General features: G+C 40.4%; 1 protein-coding gene across 1 annotated transcript in view; it reads right to left on the reverse strand.

The window, feature by feature from the left end:
- Window positions 1-20,257, reverse strand: part of FANCM (FA complementation group M) — a 50,168-nt gene extending 29,911 nt beyond the window's left edge. Inside the window, exons 1-10 of the mRNA XM_056133866.1 lie at window positions 19,729-20,257; window positions 19,002-19,174; window positions 17,089-17,166; window positions 14,741-14,899; window positions 12,109-12,240; window positions 10,247-10,379; window positions 9,087-9,209; window positions 7,436-7,519; window positions 6,187-6,371; window positions 175-381 (exon numbers count right to left, since the gene is read on the reverse strand). Coding sequence (XP_055989841.1) covers window positions 175-381; window positions 6,187-6,371; window positions 7,436-7,519; window positions 9,087-9,209; window positions 10,247-10,379; window positions 12,109-12,240; window positions 14,741-14,899; window positions 17,089-17,166; window positions 19,002-19,174; window positions 19,729-20,257 — 1,803 coding nt within the window. The remainder of the gene's footprint in view (window positions 1-174; window positions 382-6,186; window positions 6,372-7,435; window positions 7,520-9,086; window positions 9,210-10,246; window positions 10,380-12,108; window positions 12,241-14,740; window positions 14,900-17,088; window positions 17,167-19,001; window positions 19,175-19,728) is intronic.
- Between the last annotated feature and the right edge of the window lie 401 nt (window positions 20,258-20,658).

Consider the following 20,658-nt stretch of genomic DNA (forward strand, 5'->3'; position numbering starts at 1 on the left):
TTCTCCATTTTCAGTCATCAATTAGCATGTCCATATATTAGAACACAAAAACAGTTCCAATCATTGACAAAAGTTAGTTAATAAGCAAAATAATCTAAACAATATCTTATTTATTAGGAAAACCTGTCGGTGAAGACTGTTGTAAGATTCAAATGTAATTCCCATCCAACTTACACGTTCTTCTCGGCCTTCAGCAAGAATAACAACAATCCTGCCCTGACGTTTGCGGCCAGTCCGACCCATTCGTTGTACAAGACGGATTGGGCTCTTCTGGGCATCAAAACATACTATAAGATCAACTTCGCCTATATCCAAACCTTCTTCACCAACACAAGTAGAAACCAATGTATTGTAACCACCGCTCCGAAACTGTTTCACTACCTGAAACAAAAATTTAAAAATAACTAGATGCAAATGCAAGAAGTATAAATCAAAACATACTTTCTCCTTACCCCCAAAGGCTATTGAGTTAAAACCTGGTATGGAGATTAATATAAAAAAGCAAAAGAAATGACAATATTAAACAAAAACAAATGTACAAAGATGCAAAAGGCAGTCAAAATTCCTTTGCTTTAATAATGGTTGTGAGGTTAACAATTTACAAGTGAATGAGAAACCCCAGACATTATTTTTAACTTGACTAAAAGGGACTAGGGCAGGTAAAATGCCCCGAATAATTACTGCTATTTATCACAGGCTAGACTTAAAAAGTTTCTTGTTAGATATATCTAAAGTCAGAATGTTCTCTTACTCCTAGAATACATGTCTTTTCATACAGACATTTTATTGAAGGGTAGCATAATGTGACACACCTGAATATGACTTTTGGGAGTTTAGAGCATGCTATTACCAAATATTCAGGATCTATGGCCATGTGTCGTGTCATGTTCACTGCTTCAGTCTTGTCCCTAGCTTAAATTCCAGTTGCTTGCTCCCCTCTCAGTTCAGATTCCTCTAACTTACGGCCCACTTCCCCCAATCTGCGGCCATACCCATTCGGTTGAATGTGGCTGGAGGAAAACACCACCCAGAATGACTGGCTGAGTGCACTTTACCTCATCCCTCTGCCTTAACTGAAAATCATTTCCTTTTCCCTTAATACACACTCTTCCCATTCACCTAGAAAATTTTCCTATATTCTCTTCGTTCATCAAACTTCAAGATTTCTTCCCCATCCTCACTACCAGCTAGTGACATGTCAAAACCTGAGCTGGGAGACGCCCAAGTGTGTCCCCCAAATAAAGAAAATGAAAAATAAACAAACAGGGTCATAAGGATAGTACAGTTGGTAGGGCACTTGCGTTGCATGCGCTGAACTGGGACACCATACGGTCCCCTGACCCCACCAGGAATAACCCCTGAATGCTGAGCTAGGAGTAAGCCTTGAGCACTACCAGCTGGCCCCCAAAGCAAAAATAAAGAAACAAACAAATAAACAAATAAATAAAAAGAACAAGACTATTTCTCACAACCTTCCCTATTACCACCCCATCCAAGCCACTACAATCTTTAGTAGAATTATTGTGCTAAGTCTCTAATTGGTCTTTCTCTCCAATTGCCCATTCTGTTCCTCAGTAATGTATTAAAAAGCAATCCGTGTGATTTTTTTTTATATATAAATCAAGCCATGTTCCCCTTCTGATCCAAACTTCCCAAAGGGATTTTTCTCAACTCATTCAGAATAAAAATCACCAAAATGGAAGTGACCTACAAGAACAGAAATGGTTGTATGGTCCTCCGTATCAGTGAGTTTATCTCCAGTTATCTCCAATTGGTAAGGCACCTGCCTTGACTTGGCCAACCTAATTTCGATCCCCATCATCAAATATAGCTCCCTTGACATCAGAAGTGCTACAGAGAGCACAGAGCCAGAAACAAGCCCTGAGCACACGGGTGTGAACTCAAAACAAAAACAAACCAAATATATAGTGAGGGGAATCTGGGACAGCTGAGATGGTAGAGTGACTGCCTTGCAGGCTTGAAGCCTCAAGTTCAATTCCCTGCACAGCCCTAAATGCCAAACTATCCATATAGCATTCTATTTGAGATTCCCAGCACCAGAACAGTGTACATTCTTCAGTTGCATTATTATCAAGTGTGTGCCAGCACCACAACTCAAAAAAGCATAACCTCCAGTGAGTATAAGTGTACCAGTACCACAAACAAACGTATGAACCCCCAATGAGCAATGCACAACAACTGAATCGTAACTAAGTGTGTGACACTGGTTGTTGGGAAGAGAAGGGGAAGGGGAAATTTCTTATACATGTAGAGAATTCTAGTATGTGAAAGGCATTTAAATAGCAAGATTCCTTCTTTTGCAAATGTTGACATAATTAAGAAAGAACATGGAAAAATGAATTAGACTCTGAAAAAATAACTGATTTCTCATAGACCTATAAATAGGTAAAGGTAAAGGTAAAGGCCCTCCCGTTGATCGTCGATTTGCTCGAGCGGGCCCAGTAACGTCTCCATTGGAGACTTTGTTGTTACTGTGTCTGGCATATCGAATACTCTCGGTAGCTTGCCGGGCTCTCCGAGAGGGGCGGAGGAATCGAACTCGGGTCGGCCATGTTGGCCGCTTGTAAGGCGAACGCCCTACCGCTGTGCTATCGCTCCAGCTCCAGTGAGTCAGGGCTGCCCGGGGCTGCTTGTTTCATGCTTTTCAAAGCCTTTCATCATGTTTATTTACTTTCTTTTTTCTTTTTGGATCACATCTGCCAATGCTTAGGGGTTATTCACTCAGGAATTACTCTTTTTTTTTTTTCTTTTTGGGTCACACCTGGTGATGCACAGGGATTACTCCTGGCTCATGCACTCAGGAATTGCTCCTGGCGGTGCTCGGGGGACCATATGGGATGCTGGAAGACCTATAAATAACCTGTAAAAATATGTAGACTGTATAAAATGTTCTGAACATCTCATTACAGAACTTAGAAAATATATAATCCTCTGATAGCACAACTCCATCTTAAACACCAGCAAGGTTTCCTTTGACCACATTCTTTAGGTAAAGGTAAAGGTAAAGGCCCTCCCGTTGATCATCGATTTGCTCGAGCGGGCCCAGTAACGTCTCCATTGGAGACTTTGTTGTTACTGTGTTTGGCATATCGAATACTCTTGGTGGCTTGCCAGGCTCTCCGAGAGGGGTGGAGGAATCGAACTCGGGTCGGCCATGTTGGCCGCTTGTAAGGCAAACGCCCTACCCGCTGTGCTATTCTTTTTTATTTATTTTTAATTTTTGGCTCTTGTACTATACCTGGCAATGCCTCGGGGCTTACTCCTGGCTCTGTGCACAGGAGACAATATGGGGTGCCAAGGATCATACGCATGCAAACACCATAATCACTGTACTATGGGTCTGGCTCCTGACCACATTTTTTTTTTTTAATTGAATCACCGTTGAGAACAATTATAAAGTTTTCAGGTTTAAGTCTCGGTCATACAATGATCAAACACCCATCCTCTCATCAGTGCACATTTTCCACCACCAAGAACCCAAGTATACCCCCCATACCACCCTTCCCCATACCTGTGGGGCAGATAATTTCCACTTAACTCTCTCTCTACTTTGATTACATTATTTCGACAAAAGATGTACCACGATTATTTGGAATTTTCCCCCAACAATCAGACCTGCTGAAAAGGCATCATTAGATAATTTGTTTTCTATTGCAGATTATGAAGAGCACATGATGTTGCGCGGCCGCAATAGCATGTTTTACTAATTAAGTCTGGAGGGATTTCTGCCAAAAGCCACTGGGTTCCGATACTGGTTTGTGTGCCTCTGGGATCATGGCTGGAATTCCAGAGCTGGAGAGCCGTTCATGGGGGGCAACTTGTTCCAGACCACATTTTAATTTTTATGTTTTGTTTTTTTGGCCACACCTGGCAGTCCTCAGAGCTTACTCCTGACGCATCACTCAGGGATCATTCCTAGTGGGCTAAGAGGATCAGATGAGGAGCTGTGGAATCAAACCCAGGCTGGCTGCATGCAAGTTTCCTGAGCACTGTACTATCTCTCCAACCTCTGATCATATATTTAAAGTGAAGAATTTTTAAATAAGAGAGTAAAGAGACAGTTTCATTGTATGCAATAAATAAAGTAACTTAAAATAAGCAACAGTAAACATTGTTTAAGATTTACAATATAATTCCACTAACAGGTTGACCCAGCATCGCAACTGGTATTAAGCCACATCCAAGTGTGAGCCATGGACAGTAGGTATTGGTGTCAACACGCTAATGCTTACAGCTATACGAAGTATATTTCAGATAAGGGAAAAATGAGGCACTGGAAGTAAATAAACTTGTGAGTTGTAAAGCAAAGATTTGAAGCTAGCTGCTATAATTCCAAAGTCTTTGACATTTTTCAAATGAAACAAAAAACATTTTTTGGTCTTTAAAAAGAATACCTAGGGGCCATAGAAACAGCACAGTGAATAAGGCACTTTGCTTGCTTGTGGTAGATTGGGGTTCGATCCTTGGAACTCCATATGATTCCCTGAACACTGCCTAGAAGTGAGCCCTGAGCTCAGAGCCAAAAATAAGTCCTGAGCACCACAGTGTAGAGCCCAAACCAAAAAAAAAAAAAAAAAAAAAAACAGAATACCTATATGTACGCTATAAAATTATCTTTTAGAAACGGCCTATTAGAGAGTGAATTTAAAAAGAAGCTTAAGTACAAAGCTAGTTAATTTTGTCTATATTTTCATATAGACATATAGAGCCCAGCAAGCTAACAAGAGTATCCTGCCCGCACGCCAGAGCCTGGCAAGCTATCTGTGGCATATTCAATATGCTAAAAACAGTAACAATAACAGGTCTCATTCCCTGACCTGACCCTGAGCCTCCAATATGGCAGCATTGGGAAATTGAGTATGGAGAGGCTGCTAAAATCTCAGGGCTGGACTGTAGGATAACATTGCTTTGTCCTTTCTCCAGTGCCACAAAAGGTGCTTAGATTTATCTGGTCACACCCATCCCAGGGCTCCTGAGTCACTCCCATTCTTTTGTTTATTTGTAACTACTTCTCTATGTTAATCAGTTTATTCCCCTAATCAGTTTCTGTTAATTTGTAAGGTCAGATCTTTCTAGGATACTGAACTTGTATTATAAGTTAATATTGCCTTTCTCCTCTCCTTATGTCCTTTGAATAGTTCACTTTAAAGCAACATCCTTTTGTATAGACACAAGAAGACAATTAATATTATGCTTTTGTAACATGGGATATAATTGGCTTCAAATATTATTCATTCCTGGGCATCTGCTTTCTCAACTTAAGCCTCAGTTGCCCTCACTCCCTAGCGCCCCCAAAAGCAGGGTCCCGACGAGGGATTGGATGGATCCAGGGCAAGAGATAAGCTATGTGCTATGAGCACCATCTCATAGCATCGAGATGGGCCTGGCCAAAGCGCCACAATTCTTAACGATAAGTTGAGAGCTTGATCATGACAAATGCTGTCATGATCCAAAATTAACAACAAGACTAGGACCCTGCTAGGGATAGGAAAGACTAAACTGGCCTGAGCACTATAGTCTGAGATTGAGATGACCCCAAGAGAGCAATTCTATAAGCTTAATGCATCTCTTATTGTGTGCATACAAAATGATTAATATTATGAATGCTTATGTTTGTTGGGATTCTGCCCCTGGGTGGGTGGTCCTGCTGAAAGAGAATCTGTCCTAGAAGCAGCATCCCCTGAGGGGAAAAACTTAAACCCTATTGATTGTGACCACACCTATGTGTTAAGCCTAGCCCCTCGTGGTTGGGATTTAACTAGACTGTACGGGTGGGCTGGGGGGAGAAGATCAAGTGTGAGATCAAGATCCAGAGCCAGGAAAAGGGGGTTCCAGATTGGGGCCCAGGAGAAAAGGAGAGAGAGAGAAGTGAACGATAATGAGAATGGAATAAATGGCACCTGAGCAATCAACCGGCTTGGCCCTCACTTCCTCTGCTGTCTGCTCCAGGGCCTGGGCCACCCCAACTCGGGGGCGGGGGGGGGGGCCGCCCGGAACCCCCAGAACCTGGGCAGCTTGGGTAAGAGCCATCAGGGCCACCCCTTGGCTGCCCACAGAGATTTTTACACTGGACAAATGGAGACATTACTGGTGCCTGCTCTAGTAAATCTATGAACAAGTTGATGACAGTGATAGTGATATTTTCATTATAAAAAAAGTAATTACCTCCAGTTGCTCCTTCTGGGTAAAACCCTTCATACTCTTCCCGGTGGCATGGCCAACAAAAGTCATCACCCTAATAATTGGTTGGTGCTGTACAAGCATTTCTGCAATTTCTTGAACGCTATCTCGATATGAAGAAAAGATCATAACTCGGGTCTCATCACATTTCTTTTCAGAGGTGCTTTTAGCTATGTAATAAAAAGTAATTATAATCACAACTTTAAAAAAAAACTTAAATCTAAGAATTAATTCAAAAGACAAACCTGAAACCATATATAAATGAAGTGATTATTTGAAAAATTAAATACATCTTTAGTCTTTGCAGATTTTCTAACTTTTCAAATATTAATCATGGACTATCATAAAATAAAATCCAAACAAAATCAAATAAAAATTAACTGAATCACTTTTGAGCAGTCTTTCACTTCATGTTTTATCTCTAAGTCAGAGGCACAGACCATGGAACTCCCATGACACCATAAATCTTTCTCTTCCTTCTGTCCCCTGAAGGCCCTGTCTTACTACAGTGTGCTATACATACTCTGTTCCTGAAACTATGATACTCTCAAATACTTCAACTGCATATATACCCTACAGTCTGTTACCTTTTATGTTCTGGCTTCTAGCATCCTCTTCAACTTTCCGATTACTGATTACCATACTTAGCTCATTATAGTACTCCAGCCTATATGCTGTTTACATATCAAGTACCCTGCTGCCTCACAGTCTGTAAATCTATTCTCAGCCTGAAATGATCCTCTACCAGGTCACAATGCTTGCTCCCTTAACTCCATCAGGTAACATCACTGCACAGACAATATTTTTCTACCATCCCATATAAATGAGTACTCTTCCATGACTATTTATTTTTTTCCTACCCTTTCTATACTTTTCTCTGTTTCCCTCATACTGTCCCAGGAAGATGTTTCTCTTTCACATAATAACGTATTCTTTTGTTGTTGTCTGGCGTTTGGACCACACCTGCAGTGGTTGGTGGTTGCTTGCAGTGATGCTCAGAGGAGACCGAATGTGAGTATTCTGAATGCACTCCAGCCCTTTGAGCTAGCTCCCTGGCAATATATCTTATTTTTTACATTCCCAGTTTTTCTTGTTCATGTACTCGGCAAATTTCTGAAAACTTTTATTTATTCATTACCCATAGCAATAAGGTTTAATTCTCCATTAGCACAAACAAATGAATCACCACTTTAGTTTCTTCAGTCTCAACTTGATGCTACTAAAAATTACCTACCATTCCACAACTTGAAGTGTTCAAGGACAATTTCTTCTAATTTCTTTAACTTTGGATGACTATAGAAAAATCTATCTTTATCTCCTGCAAAAAAGACAAATCTGCATTTTTCCATAATTACATTAATATATTTTCTTTTCAAAACAAATATACCAAAATTATTTTTATTAAAACAGTAGATAGCATTTAGATGGCATACAGCTTTAGTATAAATCAAACTGAGTTATTTTGGGAGGGTGACTGGAGACTCATACCCAGTGATACTCAAGGGCTACACCTAGTTCTTAGGATTAGTGCTTAGGATTGTTCCCGGGAGTGCTCAGGGAACTATGTACTGCTGAGGATTTAAATCTAAGCCTTTGCATGCAAATCCTATGCTCTAGCCCGTTGAGCTATCTCTCTAGCCAAAATATAGGATTTTTAGTAAAATTTCATATAGAGCAAAAATCCAAAAAGAATAAGCAGCAAGCAGAGGAAACTATATAACTATATATATATATGTATATATATATATGTATATATGTATATACTTACTCTATACATTAGTTTGGGGTGGCTTTGAGGATTTACACTACAGGTAAAAATTATAGCTCATCTATTTAAATCAATTGACAAAGTGCTTGGATATATATCCTAAGCTATAAAATCTGGAAGTCCATCAATAATTGTTACAAGCCCATCAACAGTGCTGACACGAGAGGTCTTAAATTCAGTCACCAGCAATGCTCTCTCTGTACAGACTGCAATTCCAGGGACTCTGCTATTTGGGATGTACATCACGAACAAGCGTGTGTGAGTGCCACACAAAGGGTGAGCCCCGGTGAGCATCAACTAGGTATGCTAGCACCATAATCATGCATATTTGATTTCCATTTATCTTCTTTTTTTTCTTTTTGGGTCACACCCGGCAATGGGCAATGCACAGGGGTTACTCCTGGCTTTGCTCTCAGGAATTACTCCTGGCGGTGCTCAGGGAAAAATAAATTTTGAAAAAATTAGTAAGGGTGGCAAACAGCTCACCGGGCTGGAGTGCGTGCTTTGAATGCAAGAAGTTGGGGTTGCATCCCCAGCGGCAATCCCTGAGCACCACTGTGACTGACTTCACACCGCAATTCCACACTTCAAAAAAAAAGAATCTTTAAGCATATAAAAGATCTCTGTTACTAGAGCGGACATAAACATAATACAGTGAGTGAAGCACTTGCCTTGTACACAGCTGACCTAGGTTGAACACCTGTCACCTCCATGGACTCCAAGACCTACCAGGAGTGATCATGAGTGCAGAGCTAAAAGTATACCTTAAGCACCACCGGGTGTCACCCTGCCTGCTCCCCAAAAATCTGTTGCTAGAAAATTACGAGAAAATAGGGGTTAAAAGAGACAGTACAGGGGTTAAGGCACTTGTCTTTCAGGCAGCTGATCCCTGCCTACCCCCAGCAGAACGTAAGATCTCTCAAGTAATCCCTGAGCACAAAGCCAGGAAGAAACCATGAGCAGAGTGGGAGTGACCCAAACCCCCTCAACCTTCGAATCCCCTGCAAATAAAAGAAACATAAAGAATTATAGACAGATATGTGGATCAGTGGGGCAAAATTTTAAAATTGATCATGATAAAATGCAACAATACAAAATTTTATCAAAAAAACTAGACCTTTTTGGATAGGAGTAATGCCACCTGCTGAAGTATGTGTACATGCAAACAGGCCCTCTAGATGATCATAGAGTTTCATGAAGTCCTCATTTCGGCTAAGTTCAGTTTTCATCCGAGTCATTCCTACAGAAATTAAGAAAAGATTTCATAAACAAATACACCAAATAACAAAACTAAATTGTAGTATTAAATGCAAAGTTTCTGTTGGTGCCACACCCAGCAGTTCTCTGGGCTTACTCCTAGCTCTGTGCTCAGGGATCACTCTGGCGGTGCCTGTGGGACCATAAGCGATGCTGTGGATCAAAACCAGGTCAACCAGGATTTACCAAGGTCAATGTGATGACCTAAAATTATCAAGAGGAACAAACACCACACCACAGAACTTCTAGAAGGAGAGAAAGAAGGGGGGAAGAATAGCTGGTGAAAGAACAGTTGATAACTTCTCCAATTAAGGACTTATGCACAGATCAAGGAGGACTGAAGAGTGACAGACAAAATAAACTGCAATAGAACAGCACCAAAATACACTGTAATCAAAATGACGAGAACCCTCATTTTGAGGGTTACACTAAACAATACCAGGTACAGCTCAAAGACTAATAGAAAAAAGAAAACTAATTCTCTCATATCTAAAAATAAAAAAATTAAGTTGGAGAGATAGCACAGTGGAGAGGTGCTTGGTCTGAATTCAGCTGACCTGGGGACAGTCCCCAACACCATATATAGTCTTCCAAACTCTCTGTAGCACTGTAGCACTGTCCTCCGGTTGTTTGATTTGCTTGAGCGGGCACCAGTAATGTCTCCATTGTAAGAAATGTTGTTACTGTTTTTGGCATACTGAATACGTCATGGGGAGCTTGTCAGTCTCTGCCATGCAGGCAGGATACTCTTGCTAGCTTGCCAGGCACTCTGAGAGGGACGAAGGAATTGAACCCAGGTCAGCTGTATGCAAAGCAAACGCCCTACCCACTGTGCTATGGCTCCAGCCAAACCCTGCCAGGAATAATTCCTGAGCACAGAGATAGAAATAAGTCCTGAACATAGTTGAGTGCGGCTCCAAAAGCCAAGCAAATAAAGTATGCTAACTATTCCAAGCTATTCACATATTCATTACCAATGTAATACATAATTATTTAAAAAAATTTTTCATTATAATTTACCTTTAGTTCCATCCATAATTCCGCAGAGGAATAAATACAAAGATCTCATTCCCATTTGCTGTAATAATTCATAGCCATGATATAAGCTAATACAAATGGCAAATTCTCCCTCGATTATCCCTTGTTGTATACCCTAGAAAAGCAAGTATACATCAAATTAACCAGAGGAAAAAATTGAAGAAACATGTTGTATGTAAAATTTCAGTTCTATTGGATGTTTCCATTTTATGTGAATTTATTTTTCACATAAAATTTACCACTTGATTTCAACAAAAAAATATTACATTTTAAATAGTATAATTAAGGTCCAAAGTGATAGTACAGTGAAAAGGGAATTTCCCTTGCATGTGGCTGACCCAGGTTCCATCTCTGACATCCCATATGATCCCCCAAAACCACCAAGCGCGTTCCCTGAGCACTGAGCCACAAGTAAGCAAGTAAGCCCTGAGTACTGCTGGATGTGGCTCCCGAACAAAAAACAAAAATAAAATAAAAATAGCACTGTCCACCGACTTCCTTGAACAGGCACCAGTAACGTCTCACAACAAACTGTGAATAAGTCACGGGAGCTTGCCAGGCTTTGCCAAGTGGATGAGATACTCTCAGTAGCTTACCGGACTCTCCCAGAGGGACGGAGGAATCGAACCCGGGTTGGCCATGTCTGCAGCATGCAAGGCAAAGGCCCTACCCACTGTGCTAACCCACTGTGCTATCGCTCCAGCCCCAGGAACTCGTAACATCTCCATTGTGAGACTTGTTACTATTTCTGGCATATCGAATATGGGGAGCTTGCCAGGCTTTGCCATGCTGGTGCAATACTCCCAGTGGCTTGCCGGGCTCACTGAGAGGGATGGAGGAATCAACCCGGGTCGGCCCGGGTCAGCAGGTCAGCTGCATGCAAGGCAAGCGCCCTACCCTGCTGTTCTGTTCCAGTGATAAAATAAAAATAGTAAGAGAAAATAATTAAAAGGGAACATTGGGATCAGAGAGATATATAGCAAGTAAGGTGCTTTCCTTGCACATAGCTGTCCTGAGCTTGATTCCCAGCACCCAATAGGGTCCCCTGAGCCCACCAAGTCTGATTCCTGAGCAAAGACAGGAATAAGCCCCAGGTAACACTGGGCATAGCAACAGTAGAGGTCGCTGCTCAGCAAAGAACCACAAATGGTCCCTGAAGACACTTAAGAGTATTTTTTGCTTTAAAAAAAAAAAAAAAAGCAGGAACTGGAGAGATAGTATAGTCAGGTTCAATCCCTTGAGCACAGAAACAGGTTCAAACTCCAAGCATTGCCAGGTGTGGTCCCCAAATAAAAACAAAAACAAATTAATAAGCTAAAACACCTACTAAAGGTCAATAACTGAACTAGAGATATTTGGGATACACTACAAAAATAAGTTACATATGTGTATTTTTTAAAAATACTAGTAACACCAAGACAAACATAATCAAAGTTTAACATTAACATTTAATATCAAGTATACATGAAACTGAACACCAGACACTGTCATAAGCACATTATTAGTACGAACTCAAGTAAACTTAACACTTCAGGAATAGGAGCTATTGTTATAAGCATTGCACAATACAATATGTGTAAAATAAGTATGATGCTTTTGTTTTTTTAGTCATAAACAAAAGAAAACTTCAAAAAAAATTTTGAAATACCTACAACAGGGGCTGGAGATATGAAACAGAGGTTAAGGTACCTGTCTTACATCCTGCTGACCCACGATCACATATGCTTCCCCGAGTACTGAAAGGGTTCATGCCTGAACACAGAGCCAGAAATAACCCATGGAGCACTGCCTCAAAACAAAAAAAAAAAAAAAAAAAAGAAGAAGAAGAAAAAAGAAGTACCTACCACAATATTTGGAGATGGATTTTTCCTAAACTGATCTCTTGCCAGAATTATCTGGTATTTTGTGAGACTGGGTATATCTCTTCTCATCAATACATTCCTCTGGATCAAAGAACTGGCAAATGCTTCCAAAATCTGTGAATTTCAAATAAATTTAGTTTAAGCTTGTTTTACTGTTTAAATTTCTTTTTCCAAATATAGTAATTTCCTTTCATGTTAAAACAATGGTATTATTACTCTGGACTTTATTAAATAAGATTTTTATGTTAGATAAATTTAAGTAAACAAAGAATAAAATTTGAAGATTTATACCGAGATAACAACTAGATCAGAAACTGTACATTATTAGAACAAATTTTAATTCATGAATTTTTTATTTCATCCCTCTTTCTTCCAACCTACACATAGAAAGGAGGGTTTTTAATTTAACTTTTGCTTCCTCATATATCTAGAACAAAATCTGGAACCCATACAGTTTTTTGGGTTTGGGGGACTTTTTAGAGGGGGTTGTAGAGAGGAGCACTGGGCCATACCCAAAAGTGCTCAATATTACTGGCTCTGCACTCAGGATCACTTCTGGCAGGTTCAGGACCCTATGGAGCGCCAGGGATCAAACCCAGGTCAGCCACATCATAGTACCTGCTGTACTATGGCTACATCCCCCAAAATACAGGTAAATAATTGTAAGCTATTGACTAAATCAAAATATCTTGAATGCATTTAATTATTCAGTTTATTCCCTCAAAAAATATTCAACACTTATAGTGTATCAACCATGTTTCTGAATAGTAAAGTCACTGCTTGAATGAAATGGAAAATCAGGAGCCAGGGCAAAAGTACAGTGGGTAGTACAGCTGCCTTGCATGTGATCAACCCAGGTTCTATCCTCTGCATTCTTTATGGTCCTCTGAGCCCTCCAGGAGTGATCTCTGAATGTAGGGTCAGGAATGAGCCGTGAGCATAGCTAGGTGCAGCCCTAAAACAAATGCATACTCTCAAGAAATATTCACACATTTATCATATAAATGCGAGGGATATGATGGCCAATGCATATAAACTCTGCTCCATTATATTCAATGGAGGAAAGCAAATAATAAAATGAACATAAAAGTTGAAGATTTCAGTTATGATTAAAAATGTATTTAAGAACCTAAAACAAAGTAATATTATATCCTGAGGCAAAAAAAAATCACTATATATTTTCATTTTTCATTTGTTCTCTCTCTCTCTCTCTCTAGACACACACACACACACACATACACACATACACACACACACACACACGGGAAAAAAATCTTAAAAGGAACTTCCAATGACTTAAACACCACCTTGTATGGCCCAACAGTGGCCTCAAGCCAAAAAAAGCATGTTACTTCAAGTTTCTTGTTAAAGTAATTATCCCACAACTACACTATTTATATTTGATCTCAGTAACTTTTTTGTTGGGAGGAGATTTTGAGTAGGTGGGAGGTTGTCATGACCAATGAAGGACATTATTAAGCAGCCTTCATTCTTCGCCTCTATTTCTGTGATGCCAGGAATAGTTCCACTTTCTACTCTTCCAGTCATGATGATGAAAACATGCATCATGACACTGTCAAAATAGTGAGAACAAATGCCTCTAGTTCAGTACCAATGATGTTTATAAATTCAGTGAGGAGGCCAGAGCGACAGTATTGCAGGTAAGGTGCTTGCTTTGCATGCCGATGACCCAGGTTTGATCCCTAGTACTCCATATGGTCCCAAGCGCTCCAGAAGTGATCCCTGAGCACGGAGCCAAGAGTAAGCCCTGAGCATAGTTTGGTGTGCCCCCACCCCCCAAAAAAGAATAACCAAATAAAAAAAATAAAAACTCAATGAGGATGGGCTGAAAAGATGATTCAGAGTGTTGCAATAAATGCTCTGCAGATGTAGCCCCAAGTTCAGCACTTCAAGGTACCTTGAGTGCAAGGACCCTTGAGTATCCCATCCCCAGTACCACCAAGTATGACCTCCCACCCCACTCACAACAAAGAAAGAAATTAGCTAAGATTGAACATGAATACTAATTATTATGCTTTTTTAAAATATAGTACACAACACCTCTGTGCACCATGTAAAAACTCACTGAATTATACACTTACTTAATTTTGCTATTTATATATTTGTATTTACTTTTTGCCTATGTTTGCTTTGCTTTGCTTTTGTTTTTTGTTTGTGTGCACATAAATAGAGGTGCTGGGGTATGTGGCGGTAGGGCTGGAGTTGCTGGAGAGGCTACCCTCAGCTCTGTGCTCTGGTGGTGCTCGGGGGTCCAAGTGGGCTAGGGATTAAACCCTGGTTTCTTGCATACAAAGCACACATTCAGCCTGTTGAGCTATCTTTTTAGCCCTATATGCTTTATACTGCAATAAAAAGGCTTACTTAAAAAAATGCAAACCAATATTAGAATATTAATGGCTTTAGAAATGGTGACATTTTATATCCCCCTTTTAACGTATATTAAATATGGTGATCATTTAAAAATTTTCAAGGAACTTTTCAACCTATTCATTAAATATTAAATGATATACTTATGTTCACAGCAGGAAACTATTACGGAAATAATTAGCTTATCAGTTTTCAGAATGCTGAACAATGATAAAAGATGACTTACCTGGATATATGCCTTTTGGATGGCTGCAAGTTCTTCACCAAGCGGAACAATTAGCTTTTCAACTCGTCTTTCATGAGAATATGGCAAAATATCCAAAGAATCTTCAGCACGAAGTTCTATTTTCCCAATTAACAAGTTAGTAATAACCTGTTGCACAGCCTACACAAAATTATTTTAAATTACATGTTAAAAATTCTTGCTTAAGCCACCAACAGAAATAAAATGCCTATGAAATTTTAAAACAAATTGCTCATTTATCAGTATACTTTAAAAATCATTAAAATTGATACATGAGGGGGTGCTGTAGCAATAGTACAAGGATAGAGCACTTGGGCTGGAGTGATAGCACAGCGGTAGGGCATTTGCCTTGCATGCAGCCAACATGGCCGACCCGAGTTCTATTCCTGCGCCCCTCTCGGAGAGCCTGGCAAGCTCCCGAGAGCATCTCGCCCCTGCGGCAGAGCCTGGCAAGCTCCCTAAGCCTCAAGAGTGATTCCAGAGCACCACTGAATGTAGCCCAAAAAGCAGAAAATAAAAGAAAAAACAACACTATATTATGTAAATATGTATACGGAATATATACTAAAGAGTAAGTCATGCCAGAACTTTCCTTTCACATGGTTCTTCAATCCAAGTTCCCAAGAAATAAGAACATCAGTAAATATCCAAATTTCTTAAATAAATTTTGTACCTTCCATTGTTTCATGACATAATCTCTCAGCTACATTTTATTATACAGACAGAAGCTACTGAGTACAAATGAAATACCCTCAATATTATACACTTATATCAATTTTAGAACCAGAGCTACAAATAAGACTTCTTCATTACCACGCAAATAATTTTTCCACTACTTTTTTTTTTTCAGTGACAGTAATGAAAGTTAGTGCTTCACATATGGAGGCAAGTACTCTTAACTACAAATACTGTCATGGTCTGGATTTAAGAACTGAAATGTATTGTGCCTGAAACATAGTACAGCAGGTAGGATACTTGCTCTGCACACAGCTGACCTGGGTTCGATCCCCAGCACCCCCTACGGTTCCCTGAGCACTGCCAGGAGTAATTCCTGAGTGTAGTGTCAGGAGCAAACCCTGAGCATTTCGAGTTGTGGTCCCAGAAGAAAAAAAAACAAAAAAATTGATACCTCTATTGAAGGACACAAATGTATTTGGGAATACTTTACAAATTGGTTTAAGAAATAAACAGCGTAGGGCCTATACCACACTCAATCAATTATCGCTAAGTTAACAGAATACTTTTTATTTCAATCAGTAAGACATAAATAAATATCTGGTATTAAATCTCATTCACCCAAAACTTATATAGAAAATTAATAAAATTTTAAAACTGTAAAAAACTGGTGTTGGAGTGATCATACAGCAGGTAGGGTGCTTGCCTTACATGCAGCCAAGCTGGATTCAATCCTCGGCGGCCCATATGGTTCCCTGAGACCCACCAGGAGTGATCCCTGAACACAGAGTCAGGAATAAATCCTGAGCCCAGCTAGGTGTGATTCCAAAACAAAACAAACAAAAAACCAAGAGAAAACCATATAACCTATTGTTATAAACACTGGCAAATCATTAGAATATAGTACTGATAGTATGTTTAAGGCTAAGAAAGACATATGGAGACAGCTCAAAGAGTTGGATCACTAGCCCGCGTTTCATCTGACTGATCCCCTCAGAAGAACCTGGAACAAACCCCAAATACAGTTTCTTGGAGCACCTCTAGGTGTGGTACAAAAACAAAATATAACACAGAAGAATTAAAGAAAGTAAAACAGAAAAAGAAGTGCGGGAGGGCAGAGGGAGAAAGAAGAGGGCAAAGAAGAAAAAATATTGAATATGTCTAGAAATTAAGTTAAAAAAAAAACCTAGTTAAAAAAAAAATAGGAGAGAGAGTAGAAGGGTTTAGGCCCAGGCTTTGGCCAATCCCAGTTAGAATCCACACCCCACCCACACCAGCAACATGGCGGCCCAGTACAGCAGGGTCCTTACAGCATCAGGTCTTTGCATTCAACTTCCAACCCAATTGGTCAAGGATTATCCAGAGAGCAACCTAAATGTCAAGTATCACTCTGGAGATACCCTCCTTAAAAAAGGCAGTAAAAACCTAGTAAAGCCTCCTCGACATAGCCTCAAATGAAAAATATATTATGAGGAGTCAGAACAATAGCACATTGGGGTAAGATGCTTGCCTTGCACACAGTCGTTCAGGGTTCAATCCCTGAGACTCCACATTGGTCCCTAAACCCTACCAGGAATAAGCTCTGAACAGTACAGGGTGTGGACCAAAAACAAACAAACAAGAAAAGTTAATAAATGAAAAAGTATTTTACTTACCTTTATATCACTGCCTGGTGTAGCACTAAGAGCCAAGATTCTAAAGTGACTTGTATATTTCACTAATTCTCTTACAACCTGAAAAAAAATTTTTAAAAGTTTTTGAATTTCATTTATCCAATACAACAACAGCTTTTGTTTAAAAGCCTATTATAATAGCAAATCACTAGTCAGATAACTATGACCTAGGGGCTAACTTCTTAAAACCATAAGTCAGAACCCAATGTAGGGTAAAATAACTGAAAGTGATGGTTGCGAAAAATTGTCTTAAAATAAGTTATGAATTATTTTCAGTAAGTTTTTGATTTGTATACCTATTTTACATACCCTGGTCACCAAAAAAATTTTCTCAAGTGAAAGGTCATGAGTGGAAAAGTTTAAAAACCCCTCATCTAGTTGGAACTAACATTAATCATATCAAGAACAAATGATTTGGTTAAGACACTTGCCTTTCAAGTAGCCAAGCCTGGTTTGCTTCAAGCACATATATGGTTCCCTGAGCACTGTAGGAGCAACACTTGAGCAGCCAGGAATATCACCTGAGCACTGCCCGGTTGTAATCCAATGCCACCAACTCCTCCACCCCACGCAAGTAAGTTAAAAATAAGCAAAATAAAATCTCCAATGAAACTATAAATTAACAAACATGTAGTGAATTTAACTCTGCAATAAACAAAACAGATTTTATCCTCTACTTCTCAACATCACCAATATAGTCTTAACTAATACTTATATGCTATAAGTTCCAAATCTGCATCATATGCTAAAAACTCTCCACTGAGATCACTACTGCTACCATGTACTGACTACTTGGATAATTACAACTACATTCCTCTCAAACATCTGAAACTCAGTATAAACAATATAACCTATCTTTCCACTGCAGTGATAATGTTCTTTGGCCCCTGGATATGTTTTTATTCATTTCGTTTTGTGGCCACACCCAGCTGTGCTAAAGGCTTCCTCCCAGCTCTGCACTCCTGGCAGGAGTCAGGGACCACATATGGGATGGTAGGCATCTAATGTGGGTAGTGCATCATCTGTGTACAAGGCAAATGTCCTACCCACTGTACTCCCTCTCCAACTCCCTCCCTACCTCTTAAGTAGCAGCACCAACATCCTCACAATCTCCCAAACTGGAAACTGTGAGTCATCTTCATTTCCTCCTAATCCTCACTGTACACAGCCTTTAGCCTTGTACATGTCTTCAATACTCTTATTTCTTAAGTATTATGCCGCTAAATATTTTTCAGTGTCTCTACCTCTATGTATACTACGCCTTGCAAAGAGCTTTCAAACTGGTAAATATAAAATACAAATACAGGCAGAGAGATAGCTCAAAAGAAAGGAGTACATGCTCTGTATGAGGAAACCACAGCACATGATTCCCCAATACTGAGCTGTGTGTAGTAGCCCCTGAGTACCTGAGTAGGTGTCCTAAAAATGCCTTCATGAACTAGCTCTCCAATCTTTCTCCAGCTATTTCCCACTTCTCAGAAGGTACTGTGTTAGGTATGTTGCATACAACATGTAATCCTTATAAGAATGTTGACTACAATTTTAAGTACAGTTTTAGCTATCAAGGAATTAACATATTGCATAGTCAGTATAAATCCTTAGACTATTATTGTAGTTCCTAAATATATATACATATACACATATATACATATACATATACATATACACATATACATATATATATGCTTAAACTAAGCATAGGCCCTCAAAGTCTACATCTGTACATATGTTATTTTTTTTGTGGAAAAAAAGCAGAGGCATCAATCTGAATGGATAAAATGATAGAAAGCTTTCATAAGGTTAGTATCATCAATATCTTCCCTCAAAAATTAGCCCCCCATATGCTACTGAAAAAAGATCTTTATATTACAAGATACTTTTAAACAAAATATTACCTGGCAATAAGCATAGTTTCCAAGAGCTTTATGAGCTTCATCAATAACTAGACATTTTATTTGAACGGCAGGACAAGCTCCTCTAGAAAGATCATTTACCATGACCTGGGGTGTAAGAAACAGGACTCTCTTACTCTGCCATATTTCCTTCCTGGTGAAAGCTTGAGTGGATCCTGTAAAGAAAAGAGAGTCTGCAATCTATACTCAACTGTTATTTGTAAAAATATACATAAAGACATATTTCCAGAACGCATTCTTGCTCTCCTTTCCAGAATTATGTGGCCAAAGAAGGGAATATTACATTTTAAAGCTCTGTTGTGGTTCAAAGGTCAAAACTGGTCCTGATGGAAGACCACAACTAGATCCTCTTTAACAAAATCGCATAAAGATTTAAAGAGAAACAAATTGTACGACTGAGAAATCCTAGGGAAATCAGGAAACCTCAAGTTCACTTACCCACGGACTACACCCGTGTAATCTTTTCAAATAGTTCTGACAAGCTAGGGGATGGATTCTTTTAAAACGGAATAAAGCAGCTGTATTTAGCTGATAATATTCTTAAGGAAAACACGAAAGGTAAAGATAGCGTAAGGTAAACATAGCGTGATCCGGGGAGCCTGTTCCACAAAGGTCAGGAAATCCTTGAGCTCATAATCCAGCGGACAACCAGTTCTTAATTTTACATTGCCCATCCCCCCGCCACCCCCTCCCGTCACCCCCCAAATACCTGTCAGTTCAGCCATGTGAGACTGAGGGATACCCATCACCCTATAGCACGCTTCGATCTGCTGCGTGACCAGAGGCTTCGTGGGTGCCATGAAGACCACCTTGCCGGAAGGAAACCAGCGGTAGAAATTGTACATGACCACCGCGGCAATAAAGGTCTTTCCCAGCCCGGTGGGCAGGCACACCAGCGTGTTGCAGAACAGAGCGGTCTGGGAGATGTGCAGCTGGTAGTCTCGCACCGGACAGTTGGTAGGGTAGATCCACAAGGCGCCCGCCGACGTGCAGAAGCCGCCATTCTCGACACACAGCTGTCTCTCGGCCTCGTACACGGCGACCAGCAGCACGTCGTCGTCCGACTCCGACTGAGAGCCAGCCGCCGCCGCCGCTGCCGCTGCCGCTGCAGGGACGCCGGCGGCTCCGGAGACGCCCGGCTGAGAACGCTGGCTCTCACCGCTGCCACTCGGGGGCCGGGCGGTGCGGGAGATGCTCGAGCCCCACGTCTGAAAAAGTGTTCTCTGTCGTCCGCTCATGAGGCCACCAACACCAAAGACTTCTCCTAGACGTCGGCAGTGGCGGCAGCTTTTCAACCGCCACGGTTTCGATCCCCATGGGTTAGTTTGTCCCGAGCAGAGGAGTAGTAAGCAGAGGAAGAGCCTGCAACCAGTTCTAGTTGAAAATGCCGCCTCCCTGTTTGTGCTGCTTTCTGATAGGTCTGCTTTCCGGAAACCTGGCGCCTGTTCCGGAGACGCATGCGCGTTGGCACGGGGTTGCGCTAAATTGACTCCCCTACCCGGACTCTTCATTGACTCTAAATTGGAGTTCCGGCCACTTTTGCGAATTTCGTGTTCTAGCCGGTCTAGTGTGCCTCGTTCATGGCTGTATTTTGAAATCGGAAGATGAAATGAGAAGCAATATTGTTTAGATAAAAAGT

The sequence above is a fragment of the Sorex fumeus genome, unplaced genomic scaffold (genome assembly GCF_029834395.1).
Source record: "Sorex fumeus unplaced genomic scaffold, SorFum_2.1 ptg000098l, whole genome shotgun sequence".
NCBI lineage: Eukaryota > Metazoa > Chordata > Mammalia > Eulipotyphla > Soricidae > Sorex > Sorex fumeus.